Source organism: Ptychodera flava, chromosome 20, assembly GCF_041260155.1.
Source record: "Ptychodera flava strain L36383 chromosome 20, AS_Pfla_20210202, whole genome shotgun sequence".
In the NCBI taxonomy this organism is placed as follows: Eukaryota; Metazoa; Hemichordata; class Enteropneusta; family Ptychoderidae; genus Ptychodera; species Ptychodera flava.
Genome location: NC_091947.1, coordinates 5,235,755 through 5,263,589, shown reverse-complemented (window position 1 = coordinate 5,263,589; position 27,835 = coordinate 5,235,755). Strand labels below are relative to the sequence as shown.

Sequence of the window (27,835 nt, the reverse complement as noted above, 5' to 3'; positions counted from 1 at the left end):
CATCGCCTTTTCCCCCGTTAAAACCATGGATATGGAAGCGGAGACCTCCATGGTAAATTCCTTTTGCATATTACACTTAATCTTTCTTTTTTGTTTTTGACACGAAAATATAATTACGTATTTGTTGAATTTACTTCGGGAGAGAGTACAAAAACTTTTCCAACTTTCGACTTCGCGATCAGCACTCTTCGTTCGGACTGCAAACGAAGTCATATTAAGTAAAAGAAGAGACTGTTGCGCCGCAAGAAATATGAGCCCACCTAACCCACATACAGCCTTTGGACCAAAAGGAGGATATTTTTGCAGTAATAGGTAGGCAGTGTTTACGCCTGTCTTTTCCTCTGGCTTCCTGGGAGTTGACAGGACATGAAAGTGACAACACACTTCTTCCGGAACCACAGACCACTAAAGGGAAACCCTCTTGTTCATTGTTTTCATATAAGGATTGTATTACACATTTTATTTCCATCACAGATAGCGTCAATGTTCCACCAGGAAGAGTCGTATGCTCTAATAGTTATGTTTTGTATTTCCTAAATCTTATTATGACACGCTGCGGGGTAATACAGCAAAAACAGGATGGTTGAACAGTCTCATATACATTACGTTTATTTTTTGTACGTGGCACACAAGTTTTGTAATAACATTGAAGATAAAAAGAACCGACTTATTTGAATGTCTGGATAGAATACACAAGGGAATTGCTAAATTACTAAGCTACTGCAGTGAACTGCAATAAAACTGCTTACACTAATTAGTTTCAGCTGTAGCCCAGCTGGCAGATTGGCGTGTAGTGTGTTATAACTGGGCAGTTTCTGTTTCACCCGTGGCCACTTTAGTGTTGACCAAGGTTACTTGATACAGACAAAAAAATTCTGCTCGTCCAAAGGCAAAACTAGCTCTGTCTGGGGTTGTATATAGAAGTTTACGATTGGCACCCTGTGTTCAAGATTAAGATACAATGTAACATTTTACTGTGCACTGGTCCATGTACAAATCTTGTTTATTTCAACTTCTCCAGACAAACTGTCTGCATGGGACATACAATGTTGTCGACTTTGCAAGCTGGGTACAGCTGAAACTAATTAGTGTGAGCAGTTTTATTGCAGTTCACTGCAGTAGCTTAGTAATTTAGCAATTCCCTTGTGTGCTCTATCCAGACACACAAATGAGTCGGTTTTTTTTATCTACAATGTTATCTACAAAACTTGTGTGACACATACAAAAAAGTAAACGTAATGTATATGAGACTGTCCAACCATCCTGTTTTTTTGCTGTAAATTCCTGAAACAATCATTGGTAAAGAGGAAACGCATTCCGACTGCATTTATTTGGTAACTTTGCTGAAACAGCCTTGTTTCGTAGATTACCAAATAGATTTCGTCGGCACTGAGGCGGCGGAGACGGAACCCTGTATCGGGAGGCAGACAGAAATACGGAGAAAAAAAGGGGGTGTGCATGCAGAGGTGAAAGTAAATCGCAAATGAATAAAGTGATAGGCCTACTGTCTACTCAAGTCACCGATTTTAACATATGCAGAAATCCCGTCCTAAAACGCCACAGCTTTGGACCCCCAGCTACAGTTAACCCAATTGCAAGATTTCATTTTGTTTACGGTGTTAGGACATTAATAGCGCGTGGACTGAGAAAGGACCACAGTCACCTGTGGTCTATTCCGTTCTGCGTCTATGCGCCCAATAGACGTGTGTACATATGCCTTCTCAGGCAAATGTACACACGTCTATGGGGCGCATATATAAACGCAGAGCGCAATAGACTACAGATGACTGTGAAAGGACCTGGGGAAAGAGAACCTACTTAGTACTTGTAATCCGGCGTAACCATGGAAATTAATTTTACCTGCATACGCAATCACTGTTAGGCCTATATGTGCCCGGTGGACGTGTCTTTTACTTTGCATTTTTTTTCTGTTTTTCATCAGTAAGCATTCATTCAACCGTATCCACACGTGAATCTAGCTCTGCAAGCAGGGTTGTGAGTAGCTGTGGGTCCATAGCTGTAGTGTTTTCAGACGGGATTCCTGCCTTTTACCGGCTTGTTTCGACTTTTACATTTTTAACCCCGCGGGGGTAAATTCGTAAAAGTCAAAACCAGCCCGTAAGGCAGGAATCCCGCTGAAAACACCACAGCTATGGACCCACAGCTAGGTTGTGAGTTTATACCGGCGTTATACGGCCTGCGAGGCCGTATAACGCCGGTAATACACAGCCCTGCCACGCAGAGCTAGCGTGAACTGTATCTGTGGTCCCATGTGGTGTAGAGTATAGCGCCACTAACGTTCAGATTTGCGTAACATACCACTGAACATGCTGAATATAGTCGGTCCAAGCTATGGTGTCTGTGGTTCAATATATTGAGCAGTGCAGTGGTTCCCAGCTGTAGAATCTGAGAATATAGGCCTTAGTGCCTCACCAAACCTGTGATGAGAAACCATCCTGGGACGAGAAACCATCTTGTGACGAGAAACCATCCTATTAAAAGTGCAAGTGGTACAGACGAATTTCACGAATTGGAAAAAATGCTCATAGCATCAAGTGTAATAATAATCATAATTTATTCATTTATATTACGCTTTTTACAGTAATCTGATCAAAAGCGCATTACAAAACAAAAGTGAAGGAAAAAATTACAAAACCATTGATAGCATCATAAAACTATTTACCCGGGGTGAAAACAGCAGCATATTACTCAACAAAAGCCTCACTAAATTGTGAGTTTTGAGTTTTGATTTGAAGACATTAACATTTGGATATTGTTTGATATCATAGGGTAAATTCTTCCACAGAGTTGGTGCAGCAACAGAAAATGCTTGATCACCACATGTCATTAAATTTGAACTCGGTAATGCTAGCAAAGAGTAACTAGATGACCTTAAACCTGGTCTCGCTGGTAAATATGGATATAACATGTCACTAATGTGGGCTGAAGCCTGACCACATTGTGATTTGAATACATCGTCAATTAGAAGAATTTTAAAAATGATACGGTACTTCACCGGTAACCCAGTGCAATTTCATCAGATCTGGTGTAATGTGATCACGCTTTCTACTCCCTGAAATCAATGTTGCTGCTGCATTTACTCCCTGAAATCAATGTTGCTGCTGCATTTTGTACCCTTTGTAGTTTTGAAAGCAAAACACCTGAAATACCATATAAGAGACTATTGCAATAGTCTAGCCTTGAAGTAACAAGGGCATTGAGTAAAATTTCAGTGGTATCAACCGAAAGAAAATTTCTGATTTGCGAAATTCTATGAAGATTGTAGAAAGAAGACTTACAAATTAAAACAACGTTACAATCCATACTCATCTGGTTATCGAACTCAGCACCCAAGTTCCGAACACCGTTACTAATTGGAACTAACTTTCCCCCAACACTAAATTCCGTCAGATAGAATTTACGTAATTGCTGTGGTTTTCCAATCAGCATAATCTCAGTCTTATCTATGTTGAATTTCAATTTATTATTATACATCGAAATACAACTGGGAATCATCAGCATACGGATGATACCCAAGGCTATAATTGACAACAATCATAGAAATAGGGAAAATGTACATACTAAAAAGAGTAGGGCCGAGAACCGACCTCTGGGGGATACCACATTTCAAAAAAAAGCAATGGCAGAGTGTTGATCCTTAATTAGAACCCGCTGACACCGATCAGAAAACCACGAAAGAACTGTTCCGGTAATTCCAAAACAAGTCTAGCCGTTCAACTAAATTAGAGATGTCAACAGTATCAAAAGCCGCACTCAAATCTAAAAGAACTAAAATAGAAATCTTCTTTCCATCCATTGCCATCAGAAGATCATTTTGAACTCTAATCAGAGCAGCTTCTGTGCTGTGAAATTCCTTATACGCAGATTGAAATTTTACACCCAACGAATTCCTGTTGATATGATCGAGCAATTGATTGGCCACCGCCCTTTCGATCAATTTAGAGACACAACTCAAATTCGAAATTGGTCGGTAATTCTTAAAAATCAAATCAAACTCTGGTTTCTTTCGCAAAGGGATCACGAAGGCCTCCTTAAAATTCTTCTGAAAAATACCATTTGCAAGAGACGAATTTAAAACTTTCAGAAACTTCAACAAGGCAACGTTTCAGCACCATAGTCGGAAAAGGGTCTAAAAGACATGACTTAGTAGGAGATTTCTTTATAAGAATAACAATCTCACAGATACAGAATATCTTATTTTGATGGGGATATTTTGAAATACGAAATAATTGTTTCTGACCTCCCCGGTTCTTATTAACTAAATTTGTAAAATACTCCTTCTTCAAACTTCCCATTGAAACATTCATATCATTCCGCTTATTGCGAAAATTAATATTGTCATCTCGAAAACCCGTGCGATGTCACACCCTTTCAAGTCTACGCTTCTCAATCTTCATATTCCGCAATGTAGCATTATTACTGACGCACGCGCGCTTGCACCCTTTTCCTAAATACACGAGCAAAACGATCAATGATTGTGCTCATATGATCATCATAAACAGAGATCATGTGATCAATATCCATATCACACGAGATATTCAATGTACTGGAAATAGAGGAGCGAAGTATGGCAACATAATGTGTGTAAATGTGGTTGTTATGTGAACATATTCTAACGCAAAGTTTTGTTTTCCCTCAAATAGCTAGCTGCGATCTTTCAAGGCTAACACCAGCATCCAAGTTACAGGATGGGTGTGTAAATGGTTGCTACGAACTGATTTGTTGGTATGATGATACGGACGTGCCAACAGAGCGTATTGTGATAGGAATCGTACGTGCCAACAGTCATATGCAATGGCTGTTGGTACTATATGATCACAGTGTAATATCGTGTCTACAGCCACTACGGTATATTCCCATGATGATTATGAAAATAAGACATATTCAGTATTTTAATTGTAGATATCGCTGCATGGTTCAGATACATCAACCCTAGCCCTGCGTACCGTGCTGTGTGTTCCGTGGTGGGGGCCGTGTAACGCCCGGAACACACAGCACGGTACGCAGGGCTACATCAACCCACACGTGTGCTTTAAAGATCATAGAAAGTATGTCCTGACCCGGGTCCTGACCAACCTAGACTGAGACTCGCTCCAGGCACGATGTGATAATGTGCACGTCTGTGTTGAGTATGATGAGCACCATAAGTTCGCGTAGGAGCTATCATATTGCTACATTGCTTATAGTTTTCGAGTGAACAGCTCTCTCTCTCTCTCTCTCTCTCTCTCTCTCTCTCTCTCTCTCTCTCTCTCTCTCTCTCTCTCTCTCTCTCGTTGTTATCATCATCATTATTATCATTATTATTATTATTATTATTGCAATCGGTTTAAAGACTATAGAATTGAAAAATTGATCGTTATTTATACTCCATACTAAAAACATGAAAATGGTTTTAGTACGTAGGATGCCTAAGTGTATAACATGAGTAAAGCAGAAAAATGAGACCGTCCCTGGACTACGCATGTCTGTATAAAACCATTTATATTGCATTTAATTTGTGTCGATATAATTTTTGGCGAGTGCCTATTGTATTTAAATGTCTCATTTTGGGTGTTGTACACAGCTTCTTGCGGTGAAGGCAAGCAAAAACATGGAAACTTGAAGCGTGTCTCCATGTTTCAAGTGGCAGCTGTTCACCTTCATCCAACAAGAGCAGTAGTCACTGCTACTTTGGAAAGTTCAGTTAAGTTCCAACCAATCACCAATTGAACGATTTCATCTTTGGTCCCCTACAGAGATGTAACTGTACACAGCGTTAGAAGAGCGTGTATGTATGTTGTTTTTTATTGTAATGGCTAGACGTGTAGTTGGAAAGGTAAAGTTTATATCTGCCTTTCAATGGAACGCAATGTGCTTGTGTGTTTTCACAAGCAGCGCTTTTAACAGCTTATTTTGCTCTCCAGATTGGTTTCAAATATCAAACACCGACTCCCCGATCATTTTTCGCGTGCTCCAGTGCAACTGACCAATGGCTAATATGTCAGGAAACCAACTCATTCACTGTTGCTGTTAGCAACCGTCAGTTTAGGCCACTACAGTCGGGCAAGTGTTCATTTCAGCGTGAGATAGGTCGCAAGATTAGAGTTCGATTCCATGTTCCATTAGTACACGACTTGTGACACAGCCATTGAAGTATCAAGCTTGGTCAGTCAAGTATGAGCAACCAAGATGGCGGATACTGACGACGATTTCGGTGACTCTGACTTACAGCTTTGGCGAGAAGAGTCGAACATATCTGAAAAAGGGAACAACGTCGTTCAATCAGGGTTAAAGAAAATGGCAAAAGATTTCATAACGTCAATTAAACCGAACAATGCGGTCCAGCCAAGCAACGAAGAGATTACTCTGACGGAAACAAGCGTTCCTTCACACGACAGCGATCGTCCGACCAGTGGTGAGAGGGACAGTCGAGCAAGCACTGCCATTACAAGATCAAGAAGCCAAGCATTTAGTGAATTCACGAGTGAAGTCAGCATTTTAAATGAAGAAAATCATGATGCAGTCGCCGCAGACGATGCTGAAATTACTCTTGAATCTGACATTTTTACATCGGAACAGAAATCAAGATCGTCAGGGCCTTTGTCGTTTTCTTATCTGTGTGGGGGAGAGACTGGCAATGGATTGTCCTTTAATCCTGAAGAAAGTAGTTTCCTTTTCTTTTGGTATACAGTGGTGACCATAGCAACGGTCTATCATCTATGGACTATTATAGTTCGCGGGACTTTTATCGAACTTAACGAGAAATTCTTTGCAATATGGCTATTTTTTGACTACACATTCGACGCCATATATATTACTGATGTTGTTGTGGCACTGCGCACGTGTTACATCGACCGTGGCGTGATGGTGAAAGATGTCCGTCAACTTGCTAGGCGTTACGTTCATACCTGGCCCTTTATTTTGGACATTCTGTCATTATTACCACTCGATTTATTCTATTTAATAATCGGAGTTAATCCCTTACTAAGAACTAACCGGCTATGTAAATTATATCGAGTCGTCAAATTTCGTCGAATGATAGAAATCAGAACACCTTTTCCAAATTTTTGGCGGATGGCAAATGTCGTCCATACCGTTCTTGTTGTTATTCATTACAATGCTTGCTTCTACTACTTGATCTCGAAATACCAAGACTTTAGTCAAGAATCCAACAGTTGGGCGTATCCTGACCCTGCACTATATTCTGATTATGCAGCTTTATCAAGAAAATATTTGTATTCGGCTTATTGGTCAACACTTAGTTTGATGACAGTGTCAAGTCTTCCAGCGCCGGAAAATAACCAACAGTAAGTATAAGAACAGAAATGTCAACACACAAATAAGGCAGAACGAATAGACACGATATTAGTTTTAGTTTTCGTCTGTCTAAATATGTTGTCTACTTTATTTCGAAATGCGATTGGACCACTGAATTTTTGTTATCGATCGCGACACGATTTTTTCGTTTCTATATCGAATGTGAGATTTATGGACATTATATCATGAATGTGTTTACTTTGTATCTTTATGTCTTCTAAATAACGCACATATATCCGTCTGTTCGCATTTTGGGGAGATTTGAAAAATCATGAATCGTCTCTTTAAAGTTTCTTTTGTAGGACTTTGTTATATTTTGGGTTTGTCTGACTTGGTTGTCGATATTTTCAAACAAAAGGAAACATGCAAAGAATTAGACAAATTTAGCAACCAAGTAGTTGTGCAAAGTGTTGAAAAACGATGTAGAAAACTCAATTATTTCAATGAATTGAACAGGTAACATTTTGAATCCATTAGATCAAAATAATAAAACGGCTTGATGGCTCTATAATGGCGACCTCTGGATGAGTGTCATGGCGCAACGTCTTTGAGGATTGTATGTCGTAAGTAACAGTGCTTGGAACCCCTCGTGAATTTGTACCAACGTTGTCCCAATTGTACAGCTCGTTACTTAGACTTGCAGACGCCATCTTTGTGTTCAGGAAATTCTGCAACAAAAGTAACGTGTGTTGATTCATGAGTTATTAGTCCAGATTTGGTACACCTTCACGAAATCAGATATTAAAATAAAATGCGAATTTTTGTAATAATATGTTACGATATTAGATTGGTATGAGAAGAGGCTAGCCCTGTTGGTCATCAGGTAAATATGTTCATAAAGTCCTTTGTGATATTTTCCATCATAATATGAAAACATAACTCAACATTTAAGTAATACTTAATTCCAATATCTACGTACAGTCAAATGTCTTCAATATAATGTTAGTTTCCAGTATTGGAGAAAAGGTCCATAGGACCCCCCCCCCCCGACACACACCTTATACTGGGAAAGGTGTTTTATTAAGTATAGTTATCTTTCAGTGTGAGGTATTGTAAGAAAGAGTGTTCAACCAAAGTCACACGATTTGAAAACAAGTTTTGAATCCCGATGTAAAGTATGTTTCAACCACGTGTGGTCGCAAATACTGCACTTATGAGTTGATTAGTTGAAATGCATACACAGATTAACGTTTACATGGAGAACGGTCATGCCTTCTAAACATGAATGGAGTCCATGCTTGCCTGCCTGCACTGGAGCCATTCCTTTGTTTGTGATGTGTGTGACTGCTTTACGAAAGCCACACACCGCCCTATTAGACTCCGGAACACCATACCTGGCCTACAATGGCTGGCTTTGTCTTCAGTTTATTAAACGCGGAACAGGATCGATGAAATTGAAACAAAAAATGTGCACTGACTGAGGTCAAAACGGTTGAAATGATAGCCTCAATCAATGAACATATGTATTTAGGTTGTTGAAACAAGTTTGCATAGATAGACGGAGTTATAAAATCATGGAATAAAAGCAAGGCTACGTGGTCATGAGACCATGTCAAGTAAAATTCGCTAAAACACAATTTTCCAGAGTTTTTCTCCAGGTTTCTCTCACAAGGGGGGTATGTCGCCCCCTCCTTGAAAATTGAGGGGAGATTTGGTTCTGATTGAGGGACTTAAAAAAATTATGCAAATTTAAATTATGCAAATTAAGGTTTGTTCATGGTATCAGTAAATTAATGTTAAGGCATTGATCAAATATCAAATAAAAGACACTCCTGTTTCTTTATGTTTTCCATCCAGTAAAATGTTGAGAAAATTTGAAGCCTACACAAATCATTCACACTTCATTCATTTCAGTTCAAACACAATTTTTGTAATTTTAAGGCAAACTTTTATGACATCCTTCTGCAGATAAAGCTTGTATCTCTTTAGGGAGCCGTCATTGTTTACGGCCTGGAGTGATCGGAGGAATCTGAGGGGGTCCCTCAAAAAATTGAAAGCTACACAAAGGGGCGTTGCTCAAAATGTAGAGAGAAAGAAGGGGTTACTCAAAATTTTGGTGCAAAATAAATTGCAACACCTCTCAGACTGCACCTTTACACACATCAATTTCTCAAAATTTTCGGTGCTAGAGGGGGAACACCCCCTGACACTTTCCCTCGGCCTCTCGTGCTCTCCCCCGGGGGTGGTCTAATAGTTTTACGTAGTAAAAAATATTGATAACACCTCTCAGATTGCACTACACTGCACCATTGCACACATTAATTTATCAACATTTTCCATGCAAGAGAGGGGACACCCTCTCTGACACTTTCTCTCAGCCTCTCGAGTTTCTGAAACAATCTATAAAGTGGATGTGTGCTATCATTAAGAATTGAACGTGTTTTTCTGTTCATGGAATTGTGATATAAAACTGATAAGGAAATTTGCTGTGTTCCTATAACTTTGCTTGCAGTATTGATTACACTACTAAATGAAAACGCTGTCATGATATCCAAACAAATTAAACAATACTATATGGTTAGATACTGATTATAGCATGAGCTTTTATAATATTTATATTTTGTTGTGACTTTTAATTTCATTTTGTTGGTTTCACCTTTTTCAACCGTCATGAGATAACGGGTGATAATCCAGCAGGGTACACCAGGATTCGAAAGGTCTTTACTATTGCTGTATTTTTGCAAGTTATACAAATACTTGTATTTTTCTGAGTGGGGGGACTGTCAAAATTTCTGTGTTAGAGAGAGGGGTTACTCAAATTCATCATGGTGGGCAAGGGGGAGGGGTTACTCGAAATTTCAGAGTTTCGGATCAAATTCCTCCGACCCCCAGGCCGTAATTAATGACGGCTTCCTTCCTGTGACTACAGATAGTGGATTGCATTAACTGTATGATGTTAAATCATATCGTAGCCAGTAATCATGAAGTGCAATGCTAAGATAAATACTCTGTGTAAATCATAATCCCAAACCTTATTGTAGAAGGGGGCAACATGTCATGCGCCTGTGATTATTTTGGGGGGATTTTGATTAGATGGGGGATTCACGCAATCGCGCGCCCTGGAGAAAACACTCTATATAATGACATAATACATAATATATAGATGTAATGACAACTATTTAAGCAATAAACCGCACCAGGCGGCGGTATACCACGAGATTTTGACCAGTTCACGACATATATGCACGAGCGATAGCTCGTGCATATATGTCGTGAACTGGTCAAAACCGAGTGGTATACAATTGCTTGGATTGTCTATTGCTATTATGTCATAACAGTATATTGTAATTATGGCGTGAAAGGTTTAAAGAAGAAAATTTCATCCAGATAAGAGCTTGCGTGTTACAACCGTGCTATATCGCGAATTTAGCACGGTTATTTTCATGTCTCGACCAATCACCATACTGGTAATGATATAATTTTTACGATATATGGAATCAGATTTTCCCGATAATTCAGTGAGTAGAAACCATGGATTACCTCAACAACAATTTAATAAAATAAACTAAGCACCACAAGTAACGCGCCGTAATTTTGTGAGGCTTGAACAATTCTTTCGACCACACAATATGTCTGTCTCTTCTATCTTCGTTATACTCTTGAAAGAAGTTTTTAAATTTTGTATTTGGGTGGAAAGCTATAGACATAAAGCACCGAACGTCACAGTACTTTGAACGCTGTCTATATTGAACCACATCTATATATTCCAGTTTACTCATGAAATAATTATTGATACTATTGGCAGGATACGACACTTCTTATATAGCGAAGAGAAAAACAAGCCAGGGTATTTCTAGATTTCCCTAGTTCTGCGCGTTCTATAGATTTGCTGTCTTCACAAACTAACAGATGATGTAATTAGTACAGCATTGTTTTATATTTTATTTAAGGAAGAAGGAGCCTCTTAAACTTTTCCAATTCTTTTCTGATCTACCACTTGTTTGGGCTCAGTTTGAATACCTTTGAGTGAGAAAAACTTTTACCGTCTGAACACAGGGATGGGGACCATTTTTAATTTCAAATATCTGTAAATCTTGGATAATTTGTTTCTCTTGTACCAAAATTTGCAGGATGACCCCGATTTTTATTTTTGATTTGTAGTTGAAAGGTTCCTTAAGGTAAATTTGAGCAAAAATTTAAGTCTTTCAACTTCGAGGCGCATACTATCCTAAGCTCTTTTAAAAGTCTTGGACACGAATCTGCGATAATTTTAGGGTTTACTGACAGTTCAACATCCTATTAAGAATGTTTCGCTAAATACGAATGAATGAGAGGAACGTATTTGTACTTTAGCGATAGCACAAGTTGAATATTTTATAGTTTATCGGTACTACAAGGTATGATAACATGTCATCTAGTGAAGACTGTGAAATACATCCAGGATTAGTTGAGATTTTTGTTCCATATTAATCAGATCACTCGTTGTGATTGGAAAAGTAAATACGTTTCTCTACGATTTGAACCGATCTCAGGCCATAGAATTTGTATTCCAAGTGTATATACGAGTAACAATTTATCTTATTCCGACCTAGAAATTATTCATAAATATCATAGTTTAATTTATGCTGCTTTGTTAAGACTGAAAACAGGGAATAGTGCTTCAAGTTCATAGCTGGTCAAAGATTTGGAAATTTCAAATTGCATACACTCACATTACCATACCCGCTTGTCAAGCAAGATCAGGTCTGCCGCTTTTACCAAGCATCCGTTATCACCCATTTAAAACCCAACTTACATGAGAACAACAATTCTTTGTGGCTCACTGAGTCATGGAATCAAAATTTCTAACAGTTTCATTCGAAATATAAACTAAATAAACTTCAACGATAAATGTCACAACAGAACATACGGAAAAATTACAAAAAAAACCCCCAGCAGACAAGAGATCACAAAGGTCGCAATAAAACGACTCTCAAGTTTCTAAATGCATGTAGAAAACGTTCAAAGTCTACCGTTATATCGAAAGCTAGGCCAAAAATCACTGCACGCTCTTTCTCTTCTACACTGTGTTTTCACCTCCACTCCGCAGACCGCCAAATTCTATAGTCCTCCTCGCCCATTGTACTGTATCAAAATTGCCCGACGAAATTTCTTCACCTATCCACTCAAGAAAAACTGGCTGCTCGTCAAGAAACCACTCTCTAGCATTTATTGGGATCAGCTTTGTTGCCGCCCCTGCCAGTTATGGGTAAACGTACCTGCTCCTGAATCCAAAGTTACATAGACAGACGACGCACAATCAAATAATGATAAAGCTACATTCTGAGATAACACTCAAAAGAAAGGAGAAAGCAAATAAAACCATAATAATTTGAAAACGTTGATAAAAATACACAGAAAATATCATCAGACTGTGAAAACCACAGAGTTGACTAATCCCCTAATATTGATTTACTTGATTGTGAGATAGACGTTGATTTGAGAGAAAATAATGGATGGTCAACTGACAACTCTCCATTGCGAATTTTCAAGATTTTAATTGTGTTTTGTAAGGGACTTAAACGCGCAGCGACATTGCGCCGCTCTAAAAGTATTGACATGTTGCAATGTGTTCACATCATCGTCTTTTACTGGGCAGATTCTCTCATTCAGCTGAATTATTGACGTTCACAAAATATGAGAGATGAAATGAACAAAGTATGAATAATCACTCCGCAGCAAATTACAATTTAATACGTAACTCACACCATATCCTTAATCAATCAATCAATCAATCATCTAAATTTATCCAAAATGGACAGGCGTTATTTCTACCGAAAGCTGTATCCAACCGATGCAGTACACAGATGTCTTAACTGATATCATTGTCAAAATAATCATGTCAGTCCTTCTTTAAACTTGACAATATAAAGAGATAAAACAATCATTGCTTAATAATGTAACTGGAAAGGCAAAGCCGTACGGCAAATGAAATCATGAATAACTAAGAACATGGCAACTTGATATATGTGACTCTCAGCTGTTGTGGAGATGCTAAATCTAACAGTCGATAAAACTAAATGGGTTCATTCTCTGCTATTGTAATGACATTTTGTTATCCTGGAACCTTGACATTTAGAAGAAAATAACAGTTGCTGGAAAGTAAAGGTGCAATTCGTCGCAATAGGTGGTCTAAATGATAGTGTGTCTCTTCTACTTTCATTTTTTTTCTTTAACGAAGCGTAAGGGTACATCTGCAACAATTCATCGCTCATGTTATGAATTTCAGGTAGAATGCGTACGCCCAGTTAACAGTTTTTCGGACAGTCAAACTTTCACAACAGTTCGCTGCTCTCTGCTGCTTGTGCATACTCGCTTTGAAGCCATTGGAGTGAATGCATTTACTGTTTCGGGTGTAAAACAGAATTAGCACAATTTTGAACTTGCAAGAAAGCCTAGCACAAGCATAGCAAGTCGCTGTGTTACCTTCTATGATTCCAACTCTGCTTCGATTCGCATTGGTGTTTAATTGACATGAATGATAGACTCCAAAGAATGATGTCAACACTTGTATCTTCCGAGATAAGAAGACACAGAAACGAACCTCGTCTCACGTCTTGCATATACAGTAGCACCAAATGATCAACGTCGAAAGTCGACAACAGGATAACTTTTTGTCATAATAATTGTCATGAATATTCTTAGAAATATCTGGAGCATTATTTATTCACTTATTGTCAGATAAATTTTTTTCCAGACTAAATGCATTAGAAAATGCTTCTGCAGGTGTTGAATTCCTAAATCAAACAATATTTGCCGATAATTCAAACCGTGTCTCCACCCGTCTTGCTTTTTTATACGGACGTTTCATTCGAGTTTTCCCTGTCCGGTCATATTCCATAAAACGGTCTCCTGAAAAGGCCAGCAGCTGCAACATGTGATTATTTTGTTACGATTTTTGTTTTTGTATGTCAACTACAGTTTCTTGTTCTGTTCCCAAAAGCATATTGGAATACACATAGTTTTCAGCTAGTCAACTGAGTGTGCACTTGTGTAAGCCGCATTGTTGTTGTCTACAATCTGGTTCAGACTAGAATATAAGTTCAAACAATTATAAAGGTGTATTTTACATGTATTGACGCTGTGGTGACTATGCTTTAGGGAGTACAACTTGCAATTGACATAGAAATCACCAAAAGCTACTGGCCCTTTAATGCTTTATGGTTTTAAGGACATTGCAAGATGAAAGATCCGTTGAATGGATAGAGGATGAAAGTCAATTCAAGCAATTCATCTTTTACGGTGTATGCAACGCAAGTTTGCTGTCGTAAATCAAGTTTAGGAAATGAGAACGTTAATGAAAACCGTAATCCGTTGATGTAAATTTTACACAACCAATAAGTACGACTTTAACACTCATTGGTCGAAAAAAAGAATCTGAAATTAACTTCACCATGACACACATACTGAATACAGGGTTAAAACATAAATCCATGAGTATTTTTTTTAATTAATAAAATGTCGAGAACACATGTAACGTTGACAAAAGATGCTGCTTTTTCATATCATCGATGTTGACATAGTTATCGTCTAAACTGGTAGAAAAGTCCATGTTTACAGATGTAACCATGGAAATACGCAATCAGTAGAGGCTTTATTTTTACTACGTGTGTTCCAATGGCTTACTAGTGAGAACCCGCTTACTAAATGAATTGAGAAACACGGCACGGTACACCGCTGTGTATCCTTTGAAGCTATACAAACAAAACTTGACCTTTGACCAGACATGACAAAAAAATCCAAGCCGCTCAAAAGTGAGGGGGTATCTTTTTACCCCCTACAGAGGAAACTTGCAATCGAGACACTCTGCTGCTCCTGTCAGCTTCCCTTTTTATCCGGAAAATTAAACCGCGGTTTAGTCAAATCGATCAATTACTTATCCTCTTTTTTATCTGAAAGTCTCTAAAGCATGATTTAGCTTTCTAGTTTTCTTTTCGCGTTGTACAATTATTGTCATCGTTAGGGGCGTAAATTTTCAAGTGGCTCTTCTCATATTTTGTCAAGGCTTTGCCTTCCGGATACATGAGTCAACTCACACAGTTTTGTGAATCGTATCTGTGAGGTTCCGCTGGCCTCTTTCTTAAGGCTTTTGGGAAACTTAACACTTCATTGAAGTTCTTTTTTTTCTTTATAATCAGAAATACTGTAAATGGCATGCAATCTAATCCCACAGTCACATTCAGGGTTTTCTTCAAGAGTGGAGCTCTAAGGTTAACCGTCAGAATCAAGTTTAGGGTATTCATGACACAGACTATCAAGTTGTTTGAAAAAGAAGGAAACTGCTCGATAAACTGCACATGAAGTGACTCTGTTTACCGTCGCGTCGAAGTCACGGAATTTTACAAGTCTATGTATGATAATGGTCTGCTTGACTTCTTCCTTCATTCATAAAGAAGCGTAGAAACTAGTACTTTACCTGAGAAATATTTTTGAGTACAGACTGCGGCCAATACCGCAACGTAAGCAAGCGAAACGGCTGCAAAGCCAGACAGAGAGACAGACAGTCGGAGACATTGAGAAAGACACAGAAGTAAAGACACCTGTAGAGAGTACTATATGAGCGAAGGTAATAGAGAGATCGTGGAGTTAAAACAGCGATATAGATGGAGCTGAAAGCGTCCATCGTGTCGAAGAAAAATGACAACTGAATCATATTTTACTCCAGCGTTCTTGGAATGCAGTTTAAAGGAATCATCATACTTTTCTTAGATTCTATATGGCTTTAAATTTACCCACCTTTGTTATGAATATATGTCGTTTTTTATTACATTACCGCTGACATGTCATTATGCGCAATGTTTTGATTACTTAACCAGCGCTCTACCACTAATAGTGGAAACTTTATGCTATTATTTCAGGCACATTGCACATTAAAATCTGTTTTAAAGTGTTAGACAAAGCGAAAGCTGAATTTTCTTCCTATAAATGATGGCTTTTGAAATATAAATCACTCTAATCACTAACGATGGGCGTTTAAATGATACACACTCATTCACTCACAATCAAACAAGCGAACAAACAAACAAGTAGATCCTCCATTTGGGAGAAGTTTTACATTAGTATTACGTCAAATAAGCGATTTGCTGTGAGGGTCAAAGTTTTGAATGTTTTGACAGAGACAGGAAACTCTGCTGTAAGGTATAGCGTTCGTATTACCACTGAGACACACTTCTTTGAAACTGAATAATAGAGCTTTGTGGAGGATTTGACGCAATTACTATGAAATTTGCCTAAATTTATTTGTACAGTGTCTTGACAGCAGACAAAACATGATTTGCACCAAAGTTTTCAAAGTCAACCGTGACTCACGACGTTTACTTACTTCAATCGAATTATACAATTGCAGTCATGTTGAACCTGGCAGAATAATTTTCATAACCAGAGCCTTGTCATTCTGAAAAACGACTCCGAAATTCTTCAAATGTTTGGAACTCAGCTGAATAGCGTGTATTTCATGGTCGGTTTAAAGAAACGCGGGGCCAATTTATATTTCAATGGATGTATTTATTGCTGGCTCGCCATGACGGAAATCAACAAAGCTTACTAAAACAAATACATCGTTGTAAAGTGAAGTTATTGAAAGGAACACAAACTTACTTGCATTTCAACAGATTTAAAATCAGTGTCAAAGATTTGACATCGAACTTTGGTAGTGTCAGAGATTTGACACCGAATTTTAGCAGTGACAGAATTTTGACATTGAAGTTGCACGATGATGCTATAGACATATATATTTTACGTACACAACTTTTTAAACCAACGAGATTCTTTTCAATAGGTGTCAATAAATCGATCACCTTAAAACTTCTTTCTACGATAATTTGCATGTGATTACTGCTATGACCACAACCACCCAGAGTTAGATCCTTTCACCCGTAGAAGTTTGTAAGGCATATTATCACTTTAACGCACTCGCAAAAATAATTACGATGGAAAAACCCGGTGTCGTGGATAAATCTATTTCTACATCTGAAATAATTACATACTAAAATGCAAAATATTGAGCGCTAATGTCATAATTACTTTCCTTTTGTTTTTTACAGATTTATGTATTCCATATTTCAATTTATATTGGGATTATTTCTAGTTGCCTTTGTAATAGGTGAGTTTGTCTTGCTTTATGAGTGCTTTATCTCTATATCACTCACATGTTCATATGTAATTGTACTTTAAAATTATATGTTTCTATAATATCTTTATTGAACTTGGACAACAGATTCAATTAATATAACGCAGATTGCTACGCTACAACAGGTAGGGAAGGGAAATAAATTACGTTTTAGGAATTGTTTAAACCTTAAAAACTAAACCACGCCACACTAAAACATCGTCGATACCTTTGTGTATAACATTGAGTTGAAAACTAAGACGAGAATAGATTATATACTAGAGTAGATTATTTCAGTGTAAGTTGATAATGTTTCTTGTTTCAACAGCACAAGTTACGAATATCGTTGTTATTGGGAATCAATCACAAATGGAATATGAACGAGTCTTGCATCGAACTAAAAGCTTTATGCAACACAGAAAGGTCCCACGAGAGACACAACTCAAAGTTCAACGTTTCTATGATTATGTTTGGTCCAGGTATGTTTATATTGTCTTGTTAAGTTTAAAATCCATTAATAATGAATCATTCTCTACGACGAATATTTTTAAATGGCACATAGTGCATTCAGTAAATCACCTCTCAAAGAGTTAATAATCGACGAAAAGCATAAGGAGCCGTTAAGAAACTAGTACTGTTACAGTGTTCAGATATCCCATCTATAGAAAGCGTTCCTATCGGTTTGTAATGCGAGTAACTCAATGTTTTCATCGTTTTATCGTTTTAGCGGACAGTTTCATATTCTAGATGATGCAAAAGTTATTCGACCGTTACCGACCCAAATGAAGACAGAGTTAGCATTAAATGCCAATATAGTGGCGTTGGAGAAGGTAATGATGAAATGTTTAATCCTAAATCTTTCATCGTTTTACTTTGACGAGTCTTCTATCTAATTACTGTACTTGTTTATTGTATTATTGTGATACTAGATTGTCCAGATGCCATCATCTTCTTCGTAGTTGTACGTGCGTTTTCACTTGTGTACATCGCTTCAACAAACAAATATAGGGAATTTTCTGAAGCGTAATATACTTTTGACATTCTTGTAGCAATGTCTTCGACTTGCATATAAATGTGTTTGCTTGTAAGTTTGGGTTTACCTGACATTTTGTTGTATTGGTTAATTTAGGTACCGCTTTTCAAAGACTGTGAGTCCGCTTTGTTGAGAGACCTGGTCTTAAAACTTCAATATAGGATGTACTCTCCTGGTGACTATGTGTGCAGAAACGGTGACATTGGCCGAGAAATGTTTATTGTTAGTGTCGGTAAACTTGACATTATCAGGTAATCACTTTTCATCTATCATTTTATTTCCAAGACACGCTACTGTAATCTTTCATAAACAGGATTGTTCTTCCCTATTACTCGGCATAACAAAAACCTGAGTTTATCACCCGTGGACGGGACAATACAATTTTCAATATAGACTTATTTTTCTTTCATTGCAAAAGACGAAGAAAAGCTCTCATCTTTACAATGAACATCTACAAGATATCATAACAAATAGATTGAACTTTTATGGTTGTACGTTCTCTTCCACGTTCTCTGTTAATGATATGATGAACCAATATGGCAACGCGGTTAGCACTCCGGATGTAAACGATTTATCAATAAAATGTTACTGCTCCATCATCGCTTCAATGCTAAGTTGCATTGTTTTTACATCTTTCTTTCTCTTTCATTCTAATCAATCTTTTTATCTCTCTTCTGTCATACCGCACCTCTTCGCAATTCTTTTTTCCAAACTTCCTGAAATTCTTTACCCTCCTCAAGTCAATCTGAGGAAGAAGAGGAGGTACGGAACATCAGCGAGGGTGCAATATTCGGAGAAATCAGCGTTGTGAATCTAAATCGAGGAACACGTCGATCTGTCGATGTTGTCTCAGTTGGTTATTCTGAACTATTTATACTTACCAACAGTGACGTCATAGAAACATTACAAGACTATCCAAGGGCCCGAGTAAGCTACGATAAGTTTTGAATTTTTAAAGTACTTGGCCCTTGATGTCGACATTTATCCCGATATATCAGTTTGTGGGTGTATACTGTTATAGACACTTAATGTATGGATTATCGAAGATTTACCTTTTGTGAGCAAATCACGCTGACAAAAGCTCCATGCGCACTCTTTACGTAAAGTTGATGTCGATCAACACTATGTATATGACAACGGAGCAAAGTTGTGGAGTTCAATCGTTTGATTTCAACTAAACCTCGGAAATTTTGACGCTTTGTCAGTGTCTTTTAGAATGATAATTCTAAATTGCCTTCGCAATCTTGACACATTTCAATGTGAGCTAAAATCAAAGACCAATCGACACTGAGGAAGATGATAGGAAATGGTATGTGAGAACTATAATGAAAATACATGTCAGTTTGTCCACGGAAGTTCCATCCTTAGATTTTGTCATCCATTATGACGCGAGATCCACATGACAGTGACGATATGAAAGTATTTAATATTCACCTATTTCAGGAGATTATTTCTCAGCAAAGTCGAAGAAGACTCCAAGACCAGCTCAACAGGGCAGAGTCTTTCGCCGACAGCGGGACAGGATTTTCCCGCCGAGGAAGTTCGGTGACCTACAGAGATCCACTGACCGGATATCGCAGTTCAAAGGCCTCCCTAGCGAGAAAAAGAAAAATAAGGTAGAGAAAATCAATCGATTTTTTTGGGGGCAGCCGAGAAACAGACAGTAGGAATTGTATGGATACCAGTAGGTGCTCTACATGTAAACGTGCCATTCTAACGTATTTGAACAAGACTGAACTCAAAAGGGAATATAATAACAGTTTTTAACTGTCATCCAGCAACTATTTGTAAATTTCCCTCCCTCCCATACGTTTTGCCACCTCCCCATCACAGGTGCTTGTTCATTGCTAAGTCTTAACCAATCATTGGTCTTAACTGAGAATCTGATGACAGCTTTGTCAATAACACGGTTGGAAAGTTTGGAATAATTGGATTTTCATATTTTTCGATTTTCTCAAAACTGTTAGGTGCCGTATAGCTGAATGTTGCAATATTACCAATTACTCATAAAATAAGTGTATAACTTAAAAAGAAAAGCAGATGAGATTACATTTGTAGATTAAATCGACATAACTTCACCATCCAATTATGTCAAATTAATTCCAATCGTGTTTAATGCAAAGAAATAGTAACAGAAATGGACAAAGCTGTCGCTGCTTCGTTGGTGGTTGTTTTTTGGAGTGGGGGAAACACGTAGAACGAACAATAGTGAAAGGGACAACGAACTGCATAATGTTGGAATTATATGTCATTTGCAAACCAACCGTATCGGCAGTCTGACTGAACGATTAATCATTGCAGTCAGTAGACATCAGCTCATTAGAATGGATTCCAATTTACACCGGAAATGATGTCATACCCGCGTCATTTATTATTTCTGTAAGTGGAGCTAGATGTGTATTTTGTCCAACGGTTCGTCATTGTGTGTTAAAATCTTGAACAGTGAAACAAACTACTGAAATGATTGAAAATTGACAAATGTTGTATGTAAGAACAGCGATATTGTCACTTTGTTTAATCAATGTGGCTTAATGCATATATCTTTATTGTAAGAAACCCATTAGCAAAAAAAAAATTTCCTCAATTTATAACTCTCCTTACATTACACACAATCTACAAACTAGCTCCTTGTAAATTTTATATGTCCGTGAGATAACACATCAATGCTACAGCTGATGCTATGAAAGTTGTGACATCATTTTAAAGTATCGCTGACATTGGTTGATGGAAGTTGCATACATTTGCTCAGTAACGTTTACCTTGTCTACATGTACAGTTTCACTGGCAGTCAACAGAGTCGTGATAGTGGCTTCATGTCATCTCCGGGTCAGAGTTTACTTTCAAGTGAAAGCAGAATGATGTCACCCATGGCTGAGGAAGTGACGTCAGATTTGACTGATAGACTTCAGAGTGTGTACGAACAGAACACTAGAGCGTTGAAATCATCTCTTGATTACGTACTGGTAAGTCCTTCCTTTCACTGACACAACATGAAAGTCTTAACATTGAAAGTCATGGGAAGGGACTTCCCATCTGTCATGAAAGGCCATGCAATGGAATCTTATAAAACACCTGTTTGAATTCTCAGGCTTTTATGGTGTTAGACTCATTAAGCGAGACGTGTTGTACGATTCCTTTGCAATGAATCTAAGTCGGATAGTAAAGCAGTGATATTTCTTGTACAGTGCTTACAATGGTTTCAGCATGACAAGAGGTTTCAACAAAGTTATGATCACAGATCGATGTAAAAGCACTGCATTGCTTGAAAGGGCGACACCACTGGCAAATCGTAGAAAGAGGGATCTCAACTTGCTATAATCGCTATGATTGGATTCTCAGAGAATGAATATTTTCATGACAATGGTGCGTTTGCACCGTCTTCGAGACGTTTACCACGTGACATTTACCACGTGACATTTCCTCATTTTGCAGGAAAACGAAGTAAAGTATCTACGACAGCGATTACACGACACTGAACAGGAACGTGATTGTAGACAACGTGAAATTTCACAACTGAAAAATCAGCTCATCAGGCAACAGGTGAGATATATTTAAGCAATAAAGCACACCCAGCGACGGTATACCACGAGATTTTGACCAGTTCACGACATATGTGCAAAAGCGATAGCGAGTGCATGTATGAAGTGAACTGGTCAAAATCGAGTGGTATACCGTCACTGGGTGTGATTTACTGCTATTATATCAATACAGTATATTGAAATTCTGGCGTGGAACGTCAAAAACGGATTTTTGCTCAAGCTGAGAGCTCGCGCGTATGCCAGCCATGGTATATCGCCACGGTTCTTTTCGCGTCTTGACCAATCAGATCGCTGTATTTGCGCCATCAATATACTGGTACGATATAATAATTACATCTGTTATAATTAATACAACAGATGACGTAATCGGATATTTTATCTTTGTTACTTTCCTAACACCAATAATCACAACATTTTGTTCTTGAATTACATTTTTGCAAATTGTTCGTTAAGGATGGTTACATCGACGAGTTTGTAAGATACATGTCGACAGCACTAAGTGAAACGAATTATCTTTATACCGTATTCGAATCAATTAATCTGACTATACATATTCTAGTGACACTGGGTTTCATTAAGAAGTATTTTAGTATAGGAATTGTGAACATACAATGTGGCACTAAACGTAATTAAGCGTAATGTAGCTTGTTTTTGTTTGTCAGAAATCTCTAGTTGAGGCGTTAAATCGCTAAATTTTAACGAAGTGTAAAAAAGATCAAGCAATAGACTTTAGCAATTTTCTACGATTCAGTAACCAAAATTCAAATTTAGTTACAATATCGTAATACTGATTTCTCGGTGAACTGATTATTTGCCTGCTTGTTTGTTTTATTGATATATTATTGGTATTGTGTATTTTATTTTATTTTCTGTATACAGCAACAAGACGAGCGGTTTGATGATGGGAGGCAATGCACGATACAACGGCAAAATTCATCAGAAGCAATCAGTAAATCACAATGTTCAATCTCAGATGTTGAAGATGTTGAATGTTAAAACAATACTAATATAGTTGGATTTGTGATCCAGGGGTGTTGTATCAAGATTTTGAAAGTTTTATTCTTTAAATAAATATATATACTTTCGGTGTAATTACCATGGCATATAAAACGAGATACTTGCAATATTAAATATGTTTCTAGAGAACCCTATTGTGAAACACATGGAAATATTTCTTTGGAAATTCATTACCATTCTCTTCATCTGATCTAACTACGAATGTAACGATAATATTGTTGGTTCTTTCATAATTAGTGAATTCTTAATTATTCTGAAAGTTAATACGATTTAATTTATAGTCGCTATATATCGTTCCATGATTTAATTAGAGTGTTATTAATATTTTGCAAAAGACACAACATCGAAGTAACGTTGCGTGAATTCTTTAACTAAATATGTATTCTACGTAGAAAGTCATATTTCCCTCCATTGCGATATGAGATTCACTGTTTCCAAAATACCTGGTATGATAGCAATAAAGATATTCACATAGCATCATGAGAGATGACAAACGTCGACTGTGTAAGACAATTTTGTCTTGTAGGGGCAAAAAACTCTATTTTGCGATGCAATAATTGTCAGCGATAATTCAATTGTTGATTTGAAATTTTTAGAAGGATATCTCTTGCCAGACAAACTAAATCGCAGTAAAGAAGGGCACATTTAAAATCACAGTATGGTCATGTTAAAAGAAGACAAGTTTTTAGACCAGATTTAAAACATTGAACTTTTTTGCACGGGTCACGAATCACTTAAGTCATAACCATTTTGCCGAGCGGCACATTGGCACAATGACGAACATAAAGATCCATTTTAAGCTCAACACAGAGTCCATTATTGTGACTAGATGTTGTAACAGGGCTGACTCAATGATGTATGCACTAAACAGATAAACTTGAAAGTCACATTCTTCTATTACTTATTCTTCGGTTAGTTTTTGCAGACATTGACACTTGCACTGTGAAGGCCTTTCTTTCGATTTTGACATTAAAATATTCATTACATTAAACTATTCATTATATCGAGGTAAAGACGCTGAACAACCCACAACTTTAAGAACACACTGAAACCATCCAAGCTCTTACCAATAAATCAAAACTGTATCAAATCAAGAACTCACTCAATAATTTAACCACAGGGGATTCAATCTCCGATGATGACGATGATGATGATTAAATATTTAAAAATGAAGATAAATAAACATATATTTGGACTCAGTAAATTTATTGTTATTTTTGTTGTTATTGTTGTTGTCGTTGTTGATACTATTTGCAGAAAAGAACAAAGTATGCGCTGCAAATTTCAACACAGCCTAACTATAGGCCTACATGTGCGTCGCAAATTCAACACAGCCTAACTATACATGTGCGTTGCAAATTCAATACAGCCTAACTATACATGTGCGTTGCTGCCTAACTATACATGTGCGTTGCAAATTCAATACAGCCTAACATTACCCAAGGGGTGTCACTTCATTGTGTTACGTGCAGAGAAAACGAACAAAAGGGTGAACTCAGCAGTTAACGTTTAAACAAAATTTATTACGAAAAAAAACTAATTGCTAAGTCAGGGATAGAGTACAAGCTTTAAAAGTGTACAGACTACTTATCTCAGCTGGGACGGCAAAGCTCCAGTCTCAGAGTTGTAACAGTCTGTCGGACGAATGAACAGTCCTTTGGCTTGCAGGCTTGCAGTTGCACAAAGTCCACAGTGTAAATCCAGCGTTGGCAGTGAAGGTCTTGAAAAGTCTTGAGAATGACTACTGCTGGAGTTTAGTAACACACAAGAGACACGATCCCAAAAGTCTGACTGGAAGCTGTGCACGTCCCTTTTATAGAGGCATATTAGAACAATCTAGAACTTTTATTGACATGCTAATTACTGTTCTAAAATTATCTCCCTTACACAACTAATCAACTTTCCAGAACATTCCAAACATGACTAATTGAATTCAAGGTTGTGAGGTCATCAAGGGCAGTGACCTTGAGAATGTTCTAGACTAATTGAACTCAGGTCATGATGAGTGTGGGGGAAATGACCTACATACACACCCCCTCTTCAAAAAAAGAAAATTTTTCAAAGAAAAATCTTTCTTTTACAAATGTAATCTTGAAAAGGATTTAAGTACTCAAATTTTGTTGTACTCTAAAGTAAAATTTCTTGAAAGTGAACAACAATAAACTCTAAATACGAGAGAGACAGTCTGCAATTAAATTGTCTCTGCCTTTGATATGTCTAATGTCAAGATTAAACTCCTGTAACATTAAACTCCATCTTAGCAATCTCTGATTTTTGCCTTTGAATTTCTGCAGAAAAACAAGAGGGTTGTGATCAATATAAACCACTATTGGCTGATTTGAAGAAGTAACATAAACTTCAAAATGCTGTAAAGCTAATATCAAAGATAAACACTCTTTTTCAATTGTAGAGTAGTTTCTCTGGGATTTGTTAAATTTGCGTGAAAAATAGCAAACAGGATGATCTATACCATGACTATCCTCTTGCAATAAAACAGCACCAGCAGCCGTATCACTAGCATCTACAGCTAATTTGAATGGCAAAGTGAAATCTGGTGCAGACAATACTGGGGCACTTTGCAGTATGGCTTTAAGTGTATCAAATGCCTGTTGGCATTGCTCTGACCAAACAAACTTTACTTTCTTTTTAAGTAAGTTAGTCAAAGGCTCAGTAATTGTGGAGAAATTTGGACAGAATTTTCTGTAGTAACCAGCCATACCGAGAAAGCGCATCAGTTGTCGTTTGCAGTTTGGTATGGGAAAACTTGAAATGGCACTGATTTTGGCATCAACAGGTTTTTACCTCACCCTGTCCTACAGTATGTCCGAGGTAAGTTACCCTTGCCCATACAAACTCAGATTTGGCAAGGTTGACAGTCAACATTGCTTTACTCAGTCTCTCAAAGAACTTCCGCATGAGCTTGATGTGTTCCTCCCAGGTGTCACTATACAGAATGACGTCGTCAACGTAAGCTGCACACCCGTCTAGCCCGGATATGACGTCGTTGATCATCCGTTGGAACGTTGCCGGAGAGTTCTTCATTCCAAATGGCATCACCTTGTACTGGAACAATCCGTCTGGCGTAACAAAGGCGGATATTTCACGAGCACGATCCGTCAGAGGGACTTGCCAAAATCCCTTCAGTAGGTCAAATTTTGTCACATACTTGGCTTTTCCCACTCGGTCGATGCAGTCATCAATCCTCGGGATTGGAAAGTGTCTGTCTTTGTTAAAGTGTTGACCTTCCTAAAGTCCGTGCACATACGATAACTGTGATCTGATTTGGGAACAAGTATGCACGGCGAACTCCAGTTACTTTTACTGGGTTCAATAAAGTCATTGTCCAGCAGGTATTTGACTTCTTCCTGGAGATATTTCGCTTTTGTTGGATTCAGTCTGTATGGATGTTGTTTTACAGGCTTACTGTCCCCAACATCAACGTCGTGATAGATGACGTTTGTCCTCGTTGGAACATCTTGAAACAGGTGTTTATATTCATGGAGCAGTTCTTTCACCTGTTGTTGTTGTTCTGGCTGGAGGTGTGCCAACTTTGTAGACTCCAGCTTCTCCAGGATTTCTGAGTTCTGAAGCTTGACCGAGCCCAGCTTTGAGTTTAGAGTATTTTCACTCAAGTCAGTTTCAGTATCACTATCTTCATAATGGTTTGAACTGACTGCACTGACAGGCTGAGTTATAGTAGGATTATCCCTATCCAAATATGGCTTAAGCATATTTATGTGACATAGCTGTTTTTGTTTTCGCCTGTCAGGTGTTATTATGATGTAATTTAAATCACTCAATTTCTTATCAATTAGGTATGGCCCAAAGTAACGAGCATGGAGTGGTTTGCCAGGAATTGGAAGTAGAACAAGAACTTTTTGACCTGGTTCAAACTTCCGTTTTGAGGTGTTTTTATCATATTTGGTTTTCATTGACTGCTGAGATGACTCAAGATTTTCTCTGGCTAATTCACATGCTTTAGAGAGCTTTGTACGAAAATCTGAGACATATTGCAAAATATTCAGACAATCATCATCGTCTGATAGGAATTTCTCTTTAACGAGCTTAAGTGGGCCACGGACTGTATGTCCAAATACAAGCTCAAATGGGCTAAAACCAAGAGACTCTTGAATTGACTCTCTAACAGCAAAGAGCAGAAAATGAATTCCTTCATCCCACTGCTTCTCTGTGTCAAAACAGTAGGTCCTAATCATGTTTTTCAAAGTTTGATGAAATCGCTCAAGAGCACCCTGACTTTCTGGATGATAGGCGGATGACCTATACTGTTTAATGCCTAGCTGATCCATTACTTGTTGAAAAATACCAGACATAAAGTTGGAGCCTTGATCGGACTGGACACATTTAGGGAGGCCGAATAAAGTGAAATTCTGACTAAAGCTCTCACTATAGTCTTTGTCTTTATATTTCTCAGTGGTATGACTTCGGGGAACCGAGTTGATGTACACATTATTGTCAGCATGTACTCATTTCCTGATCTTGTTTTTGGTAGGCGCCCAACACAGTCTATTAGAATCCTACTAAATGGTTCTTGAAACGCAGGAATTGGCTGTAAAGGGGCCTTTGGAATGGTCTGATTCGGCTTTCCTACCATCTGACATGTGTGACAAGTTTTACAGAAATGTGTTACATCCTGCCTGAGATTAGGCCAATAAAAGTGACTGAGAATTTTATGATAAGTTTTCCTTACTCCCAAATGACCAGCCCAGGGCGTTTCATGGGCCAGGCGCAATATTTCAGCACGATAGGGCTTTGGAACCACAATTTGATGTTTTATAGCCCAGTCGTCATCAACCAAGACATCTGGAGGTCTCCATTTACGCA

The 27,835-nt window shown here is 37.9% G+C and overlaps 1 protein-coding gene across 1 annotated transcript; it reads left to right on the top strand.

The window, feature by feature from the left end:
- Positions 1–6,042: 6,042 nt before the first annotated feature.
- Positions 6,043–23,732, top strand: LOC139119823 (cyclic nucleotide-gated channel alpha-3-like). Its single transcript, XM_070683732.1, has 10 exons — positions 6,043–7,307; positions 17,340–17,398; positions 17,733–17,883; positions 18,132–18,234; positions 18,534–18,688; positions 19,178–19,364; positions 19,881–20,053; positions 21,214–21,400; positions 21,870–21,977; positions 22,856–23,732. Exons 1-10 carry the CDS (start codon positions 6,190–6,192, stop codon positions 22,970–22,972), a joined length of 2,358 nt encoding a protein of 785 aa, XP_070539833.1. The 5' UTR covers positions 6,043–6,189; the 3' UTR covers positions 22,973–23,732.
- Positions 23,733–27,835: the final 4,103 nt, after the last annotated feature.

Coding starts and splice junctions, on each gene's coding strand:
- LOC139119823 (XM_070683732.1), top strand. CDS start 6,190: ATGGCGGATACTGACGACGATTTCGGTGACTCTGACTTACAGCTTTGG. Junction 7,308..17,339: donor GCGCCGGAAAATAACCAACA/GTAAGTATAAGA, acceptor TGTTTTTTACAG/ATTTATGTATTCCATATTTC. Junction 17,884..18,131: donor TATGATTATGTTTGGTCCAG/GTATGTTTATAT, acceptor TTATCGTTTTAG/CGGACAGTTTCATATTCTAG.